The sequence below is a fragment of the Bubalus bubalis genome, chromosome 6 (assembly GCF_019923935.1).
Source record: "Bubalus bubalis isolate 160015118507 breed Murrah chromosome 6, NDDB_SH_1, whole genome shotgun sequence".
Taxonomy (NCBI): domain Eukaryota; kingdom Metazoa; phylum Chordata; class Mammalia; order Artiodactyla; family Bovidae; genus Bubalus; species Bubalus bubalis.
Genome location: NC_059162.1, coordinates 81,023,353 through 81,039,817, shown reverse-complemented (window position 1 = coordinate 81,039,817; position 16,465 = coordinate 81,023,353). Strand labels below are relative to the sequence as shown.

At 40.4% G+C, this 16,465-nt stretch overlaps 1 protein-coding gene across 1 annotated transcript in view; it reads left to right on the top strand.

Moving 5' to 3' along the window:
• ROR1 (receptor tyrosine kinase like orphan receptor 1) overlaps positions 1 to 16,465 on the top strand; it is a 463,207-nt gene that overhangs the window by 424,792 nt on the left and 21,950 nt on the right. Inside the window, exon 7 of the mRNA XM_006049061.4 lies at positions 1,446 to 1,691. Coding sequence (XP_006049123.1) covers positions 1,446 to 1,691 — 246 coding nt within the window. The remainder of the gene's footprint in view (positions 1 to 1,445; positions 1,692 to 16,465) is intronic.

Below are 16,465 nucleotides of genomic sequence, written 5' to 3'. Positions count from 1 at the left end.
TGTTCAAAAAAAAAAAAACTTGTACAGAAAGGTTCATAATAGCTCTGTTCACCATAGCTAAAAGTTGTAAACAACCCAAATGTCCATCAGTGGGTAAGTAGATGAATATATTGTGGCATATCCACATAACAAAATATTGCATGCTGTATGCTAAGTCACTTCAGTCGTGTCTGACTCTGTGGGACCCCATGGACTGTAGACTGCCAGGCTCCTCTGTCTGTGGGATTCTCCAAGCAAGAATACTGGAGTGGTTTGCCAGGCCCTCCTCCAAGGGATCTTCCACAATGAGATATTGTTTATCCAAAAAAAAAAAAAGTAAAATCCTGTTACATGCTATAATATGGCTGAACCTTAAAAAGACTGTTATAGAAAGAAGTCAGACACCATTGTATGAGTTCATTTATATACAATATCCAGAGTGGACAATTCCATGGAGATAGAAAGCAGATTGCCAGGTGTAGGGACTAGGGGAGAGTGTGGAGTGACTGCCTAATGAAATAGGGTTTCCTTTGGGGATGATGTATGTGTTCTAGGATGAGATAAGTAGTTAAGGTTGCACAATATTTTGAATGTTCTAAATACATTAATGGTAAATTGCGTTATATTGTATTATACCACTACCTATCTATCTATCTATATATATATGGGAGTTTGCCTCCATCCTCTCACTGCCAACAAACAAAAGACTGTTTTCTGTGCATTTCCCCTCCATCTATATTACACTTTACCAGTAATGTTTTCATTTCCTTTTGGCAGTTAACTCTTTTATTAGTTAAATAAGTTAGTGCACCTAAAATGCTTAGAACTATGCTTAACATATAATAGCAATACCATCATTATTACTATTATTACTCTCATCTTATCATTACCCCTCCAGATTTCAGTTTATTTCAGCTTAATTGATTTTTGCCATGGTTTCAAGCATCAGCTCCCAGAAGGAAGATTTAATAGGACCTGCTTCTTGAAGATGTCCAGTGTATCAGCACAGCGATGGCCAAACTCCTGTCGGAAACCCCTAGTGCGCTGCTGCTAAGGAACATCTTCTGAGGACTACATTCTTTATCCCATGACCTATCCATCTATCTCATGTCTAAGGTCACCAAGCAGAAATGGAAAGAACAGTCCCTGCACCATTCACTAGGCGATTGCTCCTGTGCCCCCGGATCCTGCCCCGGTTCTGATTTTTTTCTGTGTTCCGTATAAAAAAGAATTGTGGAGACTGGTTTCCTTCCTCAAGCATCCTCTCTAAATCCTCCCAACAGTGTCACTGCGAGGTCTGCTCTGTGTCCCAGCCCAGCATGCGGGAGACTGCCACGTGGCCCCGACCGGCAGGGAAGCCTTGGCCGTGAGGGTAACTGCACATCTTCCCTCCAGAAACTGCTGGCCAGGAGCTCTGGCATTGTCTCTGTTTCTCACACTTTGGGCTCTTCTTTCATGTATTTCAGATCACAAGTGCTACAATAGCACAGGCGTGGACTACCGGGGCACCGTCAGTGTGACCAAATCGGGGCGCCAGTGCCAGCCCTGGAATTCCCAGTATCCCCACACGCACACCTTCACCGCCCTCCGCTTCCCAGAGCTGAATGGAGGACACTCCTACTGCCGCAACCCGGGGAATCAGAAGGAAGCGCCCTGGTGCTTCACCTTGGATGAAAACTATAAGTTTGACCTGTGCGACATCCCAGCATGTGGTAAATACTCTCACTGCCTTCCATGGCTTCAGTCACTTTGAAGCAGTGGTCCCCAACCTTTTTGGCACCAGGGACCAGTTTTGTGGAAGACAGTTTTTCCACAGTCCAGGCGATGAGGGGATGGTTTGGGGATGATTCAAGGGCATTGCATTTATTGTGCACTTTATTTCTATTCTTATTACATCAGCTTCTCCTCAGAGCATCAGGCATTAGATCCCAGAGACTGGGGACCTCTGCTTTAAAAGATCCCAGCTCTATGCCCCTTCCCTTAGGAGAATCATATAAGGGGGCAAAGAAGGTTGATAATGTTTATTTGATCTCTAACTCTGTTTCTAAGATAGGTAAATTTTGCTGTCTGAGCAAAATTTTGGGGTACCAAAGCACATTCTCAAGCAGGAAACTGCCGTTGTATTAGTGGGTATAACAGGCACCATCTCTCTGGAAGTACAGGAGAAGCAGCTTATCACAGTCATTCATGAAGTGAGATGTCATGCACGATGGTCCATGTCCAAGTGTACCTTTTTTAGCACAACAGGTGTATTGGAAGCAGAAAGAGAACCGTTTTTTCTGTGTCCTTGAGAAAACCCACAAGAGAGAATGAATCTAGAGCCAGTACTCAGGGATCCAGGGCAACCTGTGGATAAACTGTGTCCTTTGCCTCATCCTTTTATACTGCAAAAATATAGGAAGAAAATGAAACTTCTGAATCAGTTTGTTTCTTTTTCTAGAAAATGTTTGGAGGGTAAGAGAGAGAGAATGAAAATGTTGGTGATACTGGGAGTTTCAGATGATTTTTTAATGATTTGTCTTCCTGATTATAGTTCTCATAAATAACATCACTTGAGTTTCCCAGGCATAGGGGGAGCATCAGGATGTCATAGGAAAGCCACTCCAGTAAAATGGAAATAATAACGATTTACATTCAAGGTTTCTTAAGAGAATAAGTAAGTTGTTAACTGAAAAACTCTATGATATCTGGAAGACAGTAAATGTTTAATAAATATTTTCTTGTGTAATTTTTATGTAGTCAATATATATATAAAAAGGAACTAATTGTAATTAGTATGTAATATACACATATAGAGGGCTTCCCCAGTAGCTCAGCAGTAATGAATCTGCCTGCAATGCAGGAGACCTGGGTTTGATCCCTGAGTAGAGAAGATCCCCTGGAGGAGGGCATGGCAACCCACTCCAGTATGGTTGCCTGGAGAGTCCCATGGACAGAGGAGCCTGGCAGGCTACAGTCCATGGGGTCTCAAAGAGTCAGACATGACTGAAGAGACTGAGCACCCACGTACTCACTACACATATAGAGAAATGCTTGTTTTCAGCAAATATTGTTTGAGCCTGTTGTGGAGTAGGGAGGCTGAAAAAGGAAAAAATGTGATTCATATTACAATCGCAATGCAGTGTGTGTGATACAGTAGAAGTTAGCACAAATGCTGTGAAACAAAGAACAGGAAGCTGAAATATACTACAGCGATCATTAGGGAAAGTACTGGGACGACCCAGAGGGATGGAATGGGGAGGGAGGAGGGAGGAGGGTTCAGGATGGGGAACACATGTATACCTGTGGCGGATTCATTTTGATATTTGGCAAAACTAATACAGTTATGCAAAGTTTAAAAATAAAATAAAATTTAAAAAAAAATATTGAAAGAATTCTCAGTGATGAAAATTGGGGAAACCATTATACTACAGTTTCATTCTTACATGTTATCTGTTATGCCATATCATCTTCCCTTGCAAAATGGTTTTAGGGATGGTTCAACATGCTCAGTTTGAAAGAGAGATAACCAGACACTAGGTTTTAAAATGCCTTCATATGCAGCATAAAGAACAAATTATGACATTGACTCTTCCAGAGCCACCATTGGAAATGTCAAAGAAAACTATTCTGTATTTTTTAAATGATGAGCACTTAAAATTTATGGTTTTCCCACATGCTATATTCAACATGAAAAGGAGAGTTATAATCACTTACTTAATTGCTCCATCCCTTCTCCTACATCAGGTAGGTGTGAAAATCTGCCAGAGAGCCAGGGATAATAGCAACAATTACTGAGCACCTCCCATGTGCCAAGCATCATTCTTGGGGTTTCCAAGGCTTTATTTATACTCACCCTCTCCCTGAGACAGAGAATGGTATTATTAACCCTTCCCTGGTGGCTCAGATGGTAAAGAATCCGCCTGCAATGGGGGAAACCTGGGTTCGATCCCTGGGTTGGGAAGATCCCCTGGAGGAGGGCATGGCGACCCACTCCCGTATTCTTGCCTGGAGAATCCCCATGGACAAAGGAGCCTGGCAGTCTGTAGTCCATAGGGTCGCAAAGAATCAGACACGACTGAGTGTCTGAGCACAGCACATACTGCTCATGATGAAACTGAGGCTCAGACAACAACAGAGTTACCCCACTAGTCTGTCTGACTCATCTTCCTGCTACTCCATTGTGCTGTCTTAGGAGACTGGTCTGTGTCCTTAAGGAAACCAAATGAATTATTTTAAGGGAAAAAAATGCATGGTTCACTTGACTCTGGGTGAACACCATTGTCCTGTGGGTGACTTTTGGCCCAGAATTTCCAACTGCAATCCTCATCTGAAGTAGGGAAATACACAGACATAGGGAACAGATATGTGGTAGCCAAGGGGGACAGGGAGATAGGAGGTAAGGATTGGGTGTTTGGGATTAGTGGATGCAAACTAGTATATATTGTCTGGATAAACAGCAAAGTCCTACTGTATAGCACAGGTTACTATGTTCAGTATCCAATGAAAAGAAGAGACACATGTATTAACTGAGTCCCTTTCTCTCAGCAGAAATTAACACAACACTATAAACCAAGTATACTGGAATACAATTTTTAAAAATAAAAAAAGAAGTAGGGAGATAATTTACTCATGAGCTGGAAGGTTTGTTGATAATTGGGTTCAAGCTTTATTACAATTAGTTTAAGTCAAGACCTGATACCTAGAAAGTATTGATTTTCATTTCAGCATCATTCTTTAGGCAATCAGACCAAAAACACTCTCTGAGGCATGAAAGAAAGCCTTGAGCAGTCTTTCAGACCTTAGACAGAGAGAGAAAGACCACCTATATTCTCTACCATGAGCCTGCATGGTGCTTCATGCTTTACATCTTCATCTCCATCTAAAATTCATCACCACACTGTGGGACAGATGTTATTAACATATCCTACCAAGGTATATGTCTAAATGAGATAACTCATAGCACTGGACCTTGAACCCTTGTCTACTTGCATATAGCTCCGACCAAACTCGAAGTTCGTGTTCTTTTCCCAGACACTCTGCTATTTCCCACTGAAAGATCTTTCAGAAATAAATAAAGGGATGACAATAGGCTCTCTGGATTTCAGGACACTGATTCCCATAACATGATATGGCATCAAAACACGTTCCCTTGCTAATGAAGAAATCCATCACAGTGCTTCTCAGTATATTATTATAGTATTAATCAGTTCAGTGATGTTGGAAACCCTAAGATATTTCTTTCTGAATATCAATCTGCAGAATTCTGAGGACTGGTTAATTCTAGTCATGTGAGAGAGAAATTTGGATGAAAGGTAAATCTACAGATGACAAGCCAGTTTTCACCACTTATAATAATAATTTTTTTTAAAAGAACATTTTCATTTCATTTTGAAAGAAAACAGTTCCTTTTGGATTCTTCAGGCCAAGCCACAAATACATCCATTAAAGGAACAGGGAATCCTTGACATGTGATCAATAAACAGCTGCTGAGAGGCCAGCGGCTCCCTAGGGTATGAATTACAGAAGAGAGTAGGTCGGCATCAGCTGTTGTTCCAAGATGAGGCTTCTTGTAATTGCCCCTCAATAGCCCACCTCTAACAAAGTAATCATACAGAATCCTACTTTTATAACATTTCTTTAGAGCATTTGCTTTTTTTCTCATTTCATCCTTAGAAAAATCATGAAAGCTAAAGTAGGAATTTCCTGCCCTATTTTAACATATGAGACAGCCAAGGTCTAGGGAAGTGGTAGGACTTACCCAAGAACATAAATGAGTTAATAGAAACCAGGTCTCCTGTCTCTGGGGCCACTCACTGTTTGTTCTATACCAGTGGTTCTCAAACAGGGGAAGTTTTGCCTTCCAGAGAACATTTGGCAATATCTGGAGGCATTTTGGTCATCACAACTGAGTGGGGTTGGGGAAAGCCTTATTGTTGCTGTTCAGTCACTAAATTATGTCTGACTCTTTGCGACCCCATGGACTGTATGTCACCACCAGGCTCCTCTGTCCATGGGATTTCCCAGGCGAGAACACTGGAGTGGGTCGCTATTTCCTTCTCCAGGGGATCTTCCTGACCCAGGGATTGAACCTGTGCCTCCTGCTTTGGCAGGCACGTTCCCTTGCTAATGAAGAAATCCATCACAGTGCTTCTCAGTATATTATTATAGTATTAATCAGTTCAGTGATGTTGGAAACCCTAAGATATTTCTTTCTGAATATCATTCTGCAGAATTCTGAGGACTGGTTAATTCTTCACTAGGGAAGCCTGGGGGAATGTTACTAGCTTCTATCGTGCAGAGGCCAGGGATTCTGCTGAACACCCCAGAATGCACAGAACAGCTTAGACAAAGAATTATCCAGCCCAAAATGCCAGTAGTGCCAGGTTTGGGAAAATCTGAGACTGAATTAGAATTACACAATTTAGACTATAGAATATAGTATATTGTATATACTGTATAAATTATATAATTTAAACTATAGAATAACAATATTAAACAGCAGTTACCATTTATTGATTGCTCACAAAGAGTCACTATGTGAAGGTTTTTCTTTTTAAAGCATTATCTCATGTATAGTAGCTCTATAACTGTATGAGTTGCATTTTATTTTACCCAGGAAGAGAAAAATGAGACTTAGAGAAGTTAAATAACTTGTCCAAGGCCACACGATTAATAAGAAGTGGACCCAGGATTCAAAGCTATAGCCTGTCTTGTAAATTCTATGATTTATGTATGTGTGTGTCTGTGTATATAAATAGGTAGGTGGGTAGATGGATGGATAGATAGATAGATTGATAGATTGGTGATAGAGATATGGAGAATAACTTTGTATCTTATAATGAGGTGTAAGCTTGTGGGGCGTATTTGCAGTGAGTCCTTTTCCTCCTTCCTCTCCAAGGGGATGGAATCTCATGGGAATGTTCCTGCATTCTTTAGTTAAGTCAAAGTTAAAGAGGTTTCAAAATCTCCATGGGGTTTCTCATTTTCCTACTGATATCTTTTGTTTTCATTTCAACTAAGTAAGGCTGAAAGAAGTATAGACCTAATTAAATGCAGAATGTGAGCATTTGTTATAGTTTCTAGAATAAAGGCATTTGAGAACAGTGTGCCCCAGATCATTTTATCTGTGAACTTTTACTCTAAGACAGAACATAAAATTAAACACAACCAAATATGTCTGCTGTGAATTCTGGGAATTGGCTTAGCTAGGGCTGTGTGCATGAGCCCAGGCAGCGCCTGGAGAAGAGGAAAGAACAAAAGAAGTTTGCGCCAGACTTGAGCTCTCATCTTCCCTGTCTTTTCTTTCCTATCCCAGATATCCAGCAATTAGAACAGTTATTATTTATTCATTCACTTACTGAAACCAATGTATATATGTTGAACTTCTACTATGCTTTAGATTTTATGAACAAGCTGTGCCCTCCTGTAGCTTACAATCTAGTAGAAGAATCAGAGGGGGGAAATACAAATCACTTTAAACACTATCGTTCCCCGTGTTCCTGTGTGCTGTAACGTGCTTTTCTGTGTGTGCTAATATTTGCTATTGGTTGAACACTGTGTGAAGTTCTTTACAATAGCATCTGGCCTATGACTTAGCTGATGCTTAATAAAATGTGTGGAGTTAACCCTCATAATAACCACAGGCTAAAGCTATCACCTCCATTTTACTGATGGAAAAGCTGAGACAATGTTGTTTTTACTAAAAATAAGATTGGGTCCACAGGATTCAAGGTCCAGCCTGTGTCCGCCACACTACAGCTACTTAAAGAACAAATTCTATCTTATTCAGAAGAATAAACATTCCTTTATCATTTCCCTTTTCCCTTTGATCCTTATGAGCTCTCTAGGTCATCTTTTTTCTTAATCTTTGTTTGTTTATTTATTTATTTTTGTCCATGCTGGATCTTTGTTAATGTGTGGGCTTTTCTCTAATTGCGGTGAGCTGGGGGCTACTCTCTAATCGTGGGACGGGCTTCTCATTGCGCTGGCTTCTCTTGTTGCTGAGCACAGGCTCTAGATATACGGGCTTCCGTAGTTGTGGCACACGATCTTAGTTGCTCTATGGCATGTGAAATCTTCCCGGACTAGGGATCTAACCCTTATCCCCTGCATTGGCAGGTAGATTCTTATCCACCAAGTTACCAGGAAAGTTCCTCTCTACATCTTTGATTTTCTTACTTGAAGCTGCGCAGATGCAGGAATGGAGCCCCCAGCCATAAGACATCTACTCTGAGACCAGGGTGTTCAGGGTGTTCTTAGGGACTAGTTCCCCTGACAGCTCCACCCAGGCCTCACATCGTTTGCCCTTTTCCCGTTTAGTCCTAAGTCTCCTCCCTTCCTGGCAGCCCTGGGTTCCCAGTCCTCAGAGTTGGCCATCTTCCCTGAGATTCTGCCTGCAAACCTTCATTTGCTACGTTTTCACCTCTAGTCCCTGTGGCCACCTTCCAAGCCAAATACTGTGGACTGGGTGGAAAAGAAGTCGAAAAAGAAACATTTGCCTATGTTCTTTCCAACTGGCACCTAGGCACACCTCCCAACTCACAGTTTCACTGTAGCCCTTATCATTGCTGTTTTATGCAGCTCTGAGAGGGAAACTGTGAAAAATGTCTATTTCTCTGGGAGCTCCTTTTGCATTGATCTGACCATTTCCCTTTGTCCATATTTTCTGTCTTCCCAACTAATTAAGATCCCCTATTTGTTTCTTTTTTTGAATTGTAGTGAGGAGGCAGAACCTTGATTACATTCATGTTTTCATGTTCAAACCTTAGCCCTTTATTTGGAGAAGGAAATGGCAACCCACTCCAGTATTCTTGCCTGGAGAATCTCAGGGACGGGGAAGCCTGGTGGGCAGCCGTCTGTGGGGTCACACGGAGTTGGACACAACTGAAGCAACTTAACAACAGTAACAGCAACAGCCCTTTATTTCCACCTAGATGAGTCTTGATTCTTCTACTATCCAGGCCAGTGTGTTTGAATCACTGCTAAATAAAGGTTTCTTCATCCACCAAAGAACCAGAGCTTCCAAACAGTGGTATTGTTTTTACTCTTAAACCAGCTTCACCGAAGAGTACCCATTGATAAGAAAAGTAGTGAGCCATTTGGCTCCATATGGAGTTTTCATACCTGGCCTGTTGCTTTTGTATTTCCTTTTAAGTCCTTGGCTTGCACCGGTTTGCCAAAGGGCACGTTGCCCAATTCTGTGCCTGAATAGCCCTGACTTGTCCCATCACCTTACAAACACCCACCCTGGGTTCTGCTTTGTCACAAACCATTTTCTCCAACGTGGTAGTTTACAGTTTGGGGCAAGGCAGATGTTTTCCAGATTGCGAACACTGCAGTTTTTAACTCACTCTGTCAGCAGCCTTCTCCCATATTTCATAGAAGACCTGTTGTAAGGCAATTTGTCTTTCAGCCATTTCTTCAAACCAAAATTGAACATTACTGTGGATTGGATGTTGGGGAGGGGGAGCAGAGGAAGGAATAGAGCACTGTTTTGTATAGTTTGAAGTTTTCCGGAAGAGTTATTTTTGTGCTCCAGGGATTTTCAAGATGTACTTTGGTCTCCAGTCTTTGTCTATTTTCAGCAAAGTAAAGAACAATCGTTACCAAAAACTTATAACTGAGTCATGTTTCACAAACGTGTCAACATAAAATAATTTTCTCTAAAAGGATTTTTTTTTTTTAATTTTATTGTCTCCAGTATATATTGAGTCACTCACCTAGTGTGTCAGCTACTCTAGCAATAAGCTTTGGAGGCCCTTAACTCTTTGGGCCCGCCCCCATGCCGATAGGAAGTGCTCCTTGTCATTTTGAACTTTGAGTGACAGAACTCTGCTGTAACACCATGGCAATTGTTGTTACTGGCTTTGCATCAGTCAAGATTCTGGCAGGAAACAAAAAGCACAAGCAAATAGACTAAGGAGAATTTTATAAAGATATGGTTTTTAAAGGTGTGGCAGGATTAGGGTAAACCAATAAGGTGCAGGACCTGGGGCTAACAGGAGTGAAGCAATACCATTCTAGGCCTGGAGAGTGGATTACCCCTCCCCATAGAGTACAGCCGAGGCAGAAGAGAGGGCTGTCCAGCGTGTGCTGTGGCCTTTGGTAGAGGCAGGCAGGCAAGCCTCTGCAACCCAGCAGGAAGGGAGCCAGAGGAATAAACACACCAACCGTACTCTCTCTTCTTGCCCTGGGGTTCTTTTTATCATGCTAGTGCCTCCCAAGAGCTGGACCTAACTGGAAGCCAGAGTCCCATTAATCCTGGGCATAGAGATCAGCCTCAGCATAGAGCTGCATGGAAAATGACTAAGACTAGATCCGGTGAGCTGGGGACACTTAGGGGAAGTATTTATCACTGGCTCTAAATCAGGTGCTTCGTAAGAGAGTCCAAGTTCAGTGGGAGCCTCAGTAAGGTACATCGACTCCGTTTATAAAACCAGAGCATCTTAAAGGAAGATAGAAATCAAACAACCTCTGCTTGAACATGCCAGAGACCTGCAGAGACAAGGTTATCTCTCTAACCAAAGTTATGTGCTGGTTCCCCCTGTTCAAATTTGCCTTTGTATGCCAGAAGCTAAAACTTGTATGTGAAATCTCCTGATTTTTGTTTTTTTTTTCCTTAAATGTGAGCCACTACTTTAAATTGGGGGGAAATAAAAAGCTAGTAAGGAACAAGTGTGTATACTAGAACTGGTTTTTAACATCTGGTGTCATCTTTTATTGAAATTTTGAGACTTTTATTGCATCCTTCATTCAGTTTTTTTTCTCCTTTGATCCAAAGAGCATATAGCTCCTCCCACCTTTCCTTACTGATCCTCCTCTCTGAGTGTTTCTTGCTCCTCCAGAATCCTTCTTAAAAAACATGACTCTTAGAGTTGAAACAATTTTTGACATCTTTAAACCAGAACAGACCAGAAGAGGACCATGATTCTTGATGACTCAGTACTGCCAATGAAGGCTGTCTCATTGCTATCCGTGCCAGCTATGAAAATTTTTTTCAGAAATTTCATCATGCTGTTGCTGGATCCAACTGAGCCTTCAAGTCTTCACTAAAATGTATGAATCTTCTTTTGTTTGTTTGTTTTTAGTTTGGTTATATCAAAAATTATTTAGTAGATCTGTTGAATCATGGACTTCTCTAAGCAGGGCTTTAACCTAACTCCAAGTTATCATATTATAAAATTTCCACTGTGGGTTTGAGGGTCATTATTCTAACCTGTTGTGTGTCATCCTTTAAAATTTTATTTCTGTAGTCAACTAATTATCTTTCTTAGATTCAGGCCATTTCAAGTTTGATAAACATGTCATCATCAAGTAGTTGATGACAGTATTGAACAGGCAGGTCCTCTCAAGGATAGCCTTCTATAATTTGATGTTGTTTGCTGATTGACACTATTAGAGTATAGCCATGTGATGAAGAACAAATCCGTCTATTGATATTATTGTCTAGTCCTCCATCTTTTGTCCATAAGGATATCATGAATCACTTGATCAAATGTTCTGCTAAAGTTTAGACATGTTTGTCCTATCACTCCAAAATAATCCTATCAAAGATGAAAGACATTCAATGTTATAGAACCTATTGGATTTTGGAATCTTTTTTTCTTCATCATTTTTTTCTTAAATGTGAACCACTACTTTAAATTGGGGGAAAATAAAAAGCTAGTAAGGAACAAGTATGTGTACCAGAACTAGTTTTGAACATCTGGTGTCATCTCTTATTGAAATTTTAAGACTTTTATTGCATCCTTCATTTGCTTTTTTCCCCCTTTGATCCAAAGAGCATCAGATCAGATCAGATCAGATCAGATCAATCGCTCATTCGTGTCCGACTATTTGCGACCCCATGAATCGCAGCACGCCAGGCCTCCCTGTCCATCACCAACTCCCAGAGTTTACTCAAACTCATGTCCATCGAGTCAGTGATGCCATCCAGCCATCCATTCTCTGTCATCCCCTCCTCCTGCCCACAATCCCTCCCAGCATCAGAGTCTTTTCCAATGAGTCAACTCTTTGCATGAGGTGGCCAAAGTATTCGAGTTTCAGCTTCAGCATCAGTCCTTCCAATGAACACCCAGGACTGATCTCCTTTAGAATGGACTGGTTGGATCTCCTTGCAGTCCAAGGGACTCTCAAGAGTCTTCTCCAACACCACAGTTCAAAAGCATCAATTATTTGGCACTCAGCTTTCTTCACAGTCCAACTCTCACATCCATACATGACCACTAGAAAAACCATAGCCTTGACTAGACAGACCTTTGTTGGCAAAGTAATGTCTCTGCTTTTGAATATGCTATCTAGGTTGGTCATAACTTTCCTTCCAAGGAGTAAGCGTCTTTTAATTTCATGGCTGCACTCACCATCTGCAGTGATTTTGGAGCCCCCAAAAATAAAGTCTGACACTGTTTCCACTGTTTCCCCATCTATTTCCCATGAAGTGGTGGGACCGGATGCCATGATCTTTGTTTTCTGAATGTTGAGCTTTAAGCCAACTTTTTCACTCTCCACTTTCACTTTCATCAAGAGACTTTTTAGTTCCTCTTCACTTTCTGCCATAAGGGTGGTGTCATCTGCATATCTGAGGTTATTGATATTTCTCCTAGCAATCTTGATTCCAGCTTGTGTTTCTTCCAGCCCAGCGTTTCTCATGATGTACTCTGCATATAAGTTAAATAAGCAGGGTGACAATATACAGCCTTGACATACTCCTTTTCCTATTTGGAACCAGTCTGTTGTTCCATGTCCAGTTCTAACTGTTGCTTCCTGACCTGCATATAGGTTTCTCAAGAGGCAGGTGAGGTGGTCTGGTATTCCCATCTCTTTCAGAATTTTCCACAGTTTATTGTGATCCACACAGTCAAAGGCTTTGGCATAGTCAATAAAGCAGAAACAGATGTTGTTTTGGAACTCTCTTGCTTTTCTGATGATCCAACAGATGTTGGCAATTTGATCTCTGGTTACTCTGACTTTTCTAAAACCAGCTTGAACATCTGGAAGTTCATGGTTCACGTATTGCTGAAGCCTGGCTTGGAGAATTTTGAGCATCCCTTTACTAGCGTGTGAGATCAGTGTAATTGTGTGGTAGTTTGAGCATTCTTTGGCATTGCCTTTCTTTGGGATTGGAATGAAAACTGACCTTTTCCAATCCCGTGGCCACTGCTGAGTTTTCCAAATTTGCTGGCATATTGAGTGCAGCACTTTCACAGCATCATCTTTCAGGATTTGAAATAGCTCAACTAGAATTCCATCACTTCCACTAGCTTTGTTCGTAGTGATGCTTTCTAAGGCCCACCTGACTTCACATTCCAGGATGTCTGGCTCTAGGTCAGTGATCACACCATCATGATTATCTTGGTCGTGAAGATCTTTTTTGTACAGTTCTTCTGTGTATTCTTGCCAGCTCTTCTTAATATCCTCTGCTTCTGTTAGGTCCATACCATTTCTGTCCTTTATTGAGCCCATCTTTGCATGAAATGTTCCCTTGGTATCTCTAATTTTCTTGAAGAGATCTCCATTCTTTCCCATTCTACTTAATAATTAAAATAATTAAAGAAATGCAAATCAAAACTACAATGATATTTCACCTCATATCCATTAAGATGGCCACTATCAAAAAATAGAATATAGCAAATATTAGCAAAGATGTGGAGAAATTAGGGCCATTTTACACTGTAGATAGAAAGGCAAAATATTGTAGTAGCGACTCTAGAAAGCATATGGATATTCCTCAGAAAGTTAAAAATAGAATAACCATATGATCCAGCAATCCTACTTTGAGTATACATCCAAAAGAACTGAAAGCAAGATCTCAAAAAGATATTTACACACCCATGTTCATCGCAGCACTATTCACAATATATCAAAAGCAGAAAGCAAGTCAATGCCAACCAGTAGATGAATGGGTTAAAAAAAATATATTTTAATGTGGTACTTACATACAATGGAGCATGGTTCAGCCTTGAGAAAGAAGAAAGTCTTGTCACATGCAACAACATGGATAAACCTTGAGGACATTATTCCGAGTAAAACAAGCCAACCGAAAGACAAATACCATATGAGTCCACTTACATGAGATATCTAAAGTAGTCTAGTTCCTAGAAACAAAAGGTAGAATAATGGTTGCCAAGGTCTGGGGGGAGGGGGAGATGGAGAATTGTTGTTCAATGAGTACAGAGTTTCAGTTTTTCAAAATGAAAAAATTCTGGAGATCTGTACAATAGTATGAATATACTTTATACTATCGAAATGTACACTTCCAAATGGTTAGGATGGTAAATTTTCTTACATGTTTTTTATTACCATGATTTTTAAGAAAAAATTTTTAATTTAAAAGATTAGCCCAACTCTTTCCTTTTGTAGAAAATGTAGGCCCCAAGATTTCAAGAAACTTTTAGTGAACTTCTGTGGATTCCAGTTACTAAGGTTTTTTCTCAAGTACTCACAAATGAGTTACTGCCCCTAACTTAATGTGGTTAAAACATTTTCCAAGGAGAAAAATGTTAATCACTGTATATGGGCTATTCAGAGTCTTTTAAAGAATTCATTTGAGAATACATAAGGCAATAGATCATCTCCTTAGTATTTCTATCATTAAGTCGAGAGAGTAAGTGACTGGGCCCAGTGTGCCAACTGAAGGCCTATTTGCCACCTTTCCTGCTTCAGTTTCCAGGTACATGCTTAAGTATCACCAATGCAGGCCCCCATCTGCCACAGGCCCACTTATTTTGTAGTTTTCAAATAATAAATGGTGGCGCCTCTGTTTGTTTTCTATGGTTTTTTAAATTTTTTCAGACAAGATCGTAATTCAACTTGTTTAATTTCCTTTGAATTCTAAGGTTCTGTAAGACTTCTTCCCACCTTTGCCAGATTTAAGATCTGAGTACTTTCTTTTTTTAACTCAAAGTAATATCCCAGATGATGTTTCACTTCATAAAAGTACCTCTTGAATGAGAAATCGTGTTTACCTTGCTGTAAGCCCCAAGAGAAGAAAGAAGTATTTTCTCCATTATATTTAATTACTAATCAAAGTATTGAATATCATTGTAAAAATAAAATAGGAATGTCAGATGTGAACTGTGATACCAAATTGTTGATTTTTAAAAGAAAATTAATCATGTGGTCCAGGCTAAATTGTTGGTTTCAAAAATCCCAAGTATTTAACTTGATGTAACTAATATGTGCATTTAACTTTTAAACAGTTATTCCAAAGTTTTAAAAATCTTCCCCATTCTAATTTTCAGCCAATTTTCTTTGCAGTGCCTCCGAGGTGTCTATTACCCTTTAAAATGAATAGTAAGAATAATGTCCATTGTTCTTATGTGATTCTTTTTAATAGTATAACTCCCACTAGATATTAGTCTATCCTTAGAAGGAATCTTGGAATCTTAACAAGAATGATGAAAAACAATTCCATATAGTGTTTTAATTTTTATTAGTCATGTAATTTAAAAAGCACAGAGGCATTGAAGACAGACAGACTTACATTCCAACCCTGACTCCACCACTTCCTTTGTTGTTGTTCAGTAGCTCAGTGGTGTCCAGCTCTTTGCGACCCCATGGACTGTAGCACACCAGGCCTCCCTGTCCTTCATCATCTCCCAGAGCTTGTTCAAACTCATGTCCATTGAGTTGGTGATGCCATCCAACCATCTTGTCCTCTGTTGACCCCTTCTCCTCCTGCCTTCAATCTTTTCCAGTATCAGGGTCTTTTTTAATGAGTCAGCTCTTTGCATCAGGTGGCCAAAGTATTGGAGCTTCATCTACAGCATCAGTCCTTCCAATGAATATTCAGGGTTGATTTCCTTTAGGATTGACTGGTTTGATCTTGCAGTCCAAGGGACTCTCAAGAGTCTTCTCCAACACCACAGTTCAAGCTTTGGCAAATTTATCCTTTCTCAGCCTCAGTTTCCCTGTATGTGAAATCAAGATAACCTGGACTTCCCTGTTGGTCCAGTGGTTAGGACTTTGCCTTCCCACGTGAGGGATTCAGGTTCAACCCCTGGTCAGGGAGCTAAGATCCCACATGCCTCTCTGCCAAGAAGCCAAAACATTAAACAGAAGCAATAGTGTAACAAGTTCAAGAAAGACTTAAAAAATAGAAAACAAGATAATCCAAAGTGCAGGGTTAAAATGAGGAATAAAAATGCTAGGACATTAGAAAGAAGTTGGGCAAATGTTAGTTTTCTAATTTTCCATGAGTAAGGTTAGTTGTTCTGTGGAATGTTTTTATATGAAGTTTTTTGAGCCAGACGGTGACTCCCCTTCTGGCCAAGTGCAGAGAGCCGTGTGGGAAAGGAAGCGTGTAGTCAGTAAGACTTACAATGGGCCTGAATTTGTTTTCTGTCACTTCCAACATGACCACGTAGTGTTCTGCTTGATTATTTCACTTGGCAAGAAGACACTGTCCTCGTTTGCATATCCTCCAGTGTAATCAGAGGGAGCCAAGTTTGACAATTTTTAAAGGATTTAGCTTCTTGAAGTTTGTTCTCCGGCAGACCTACACGGG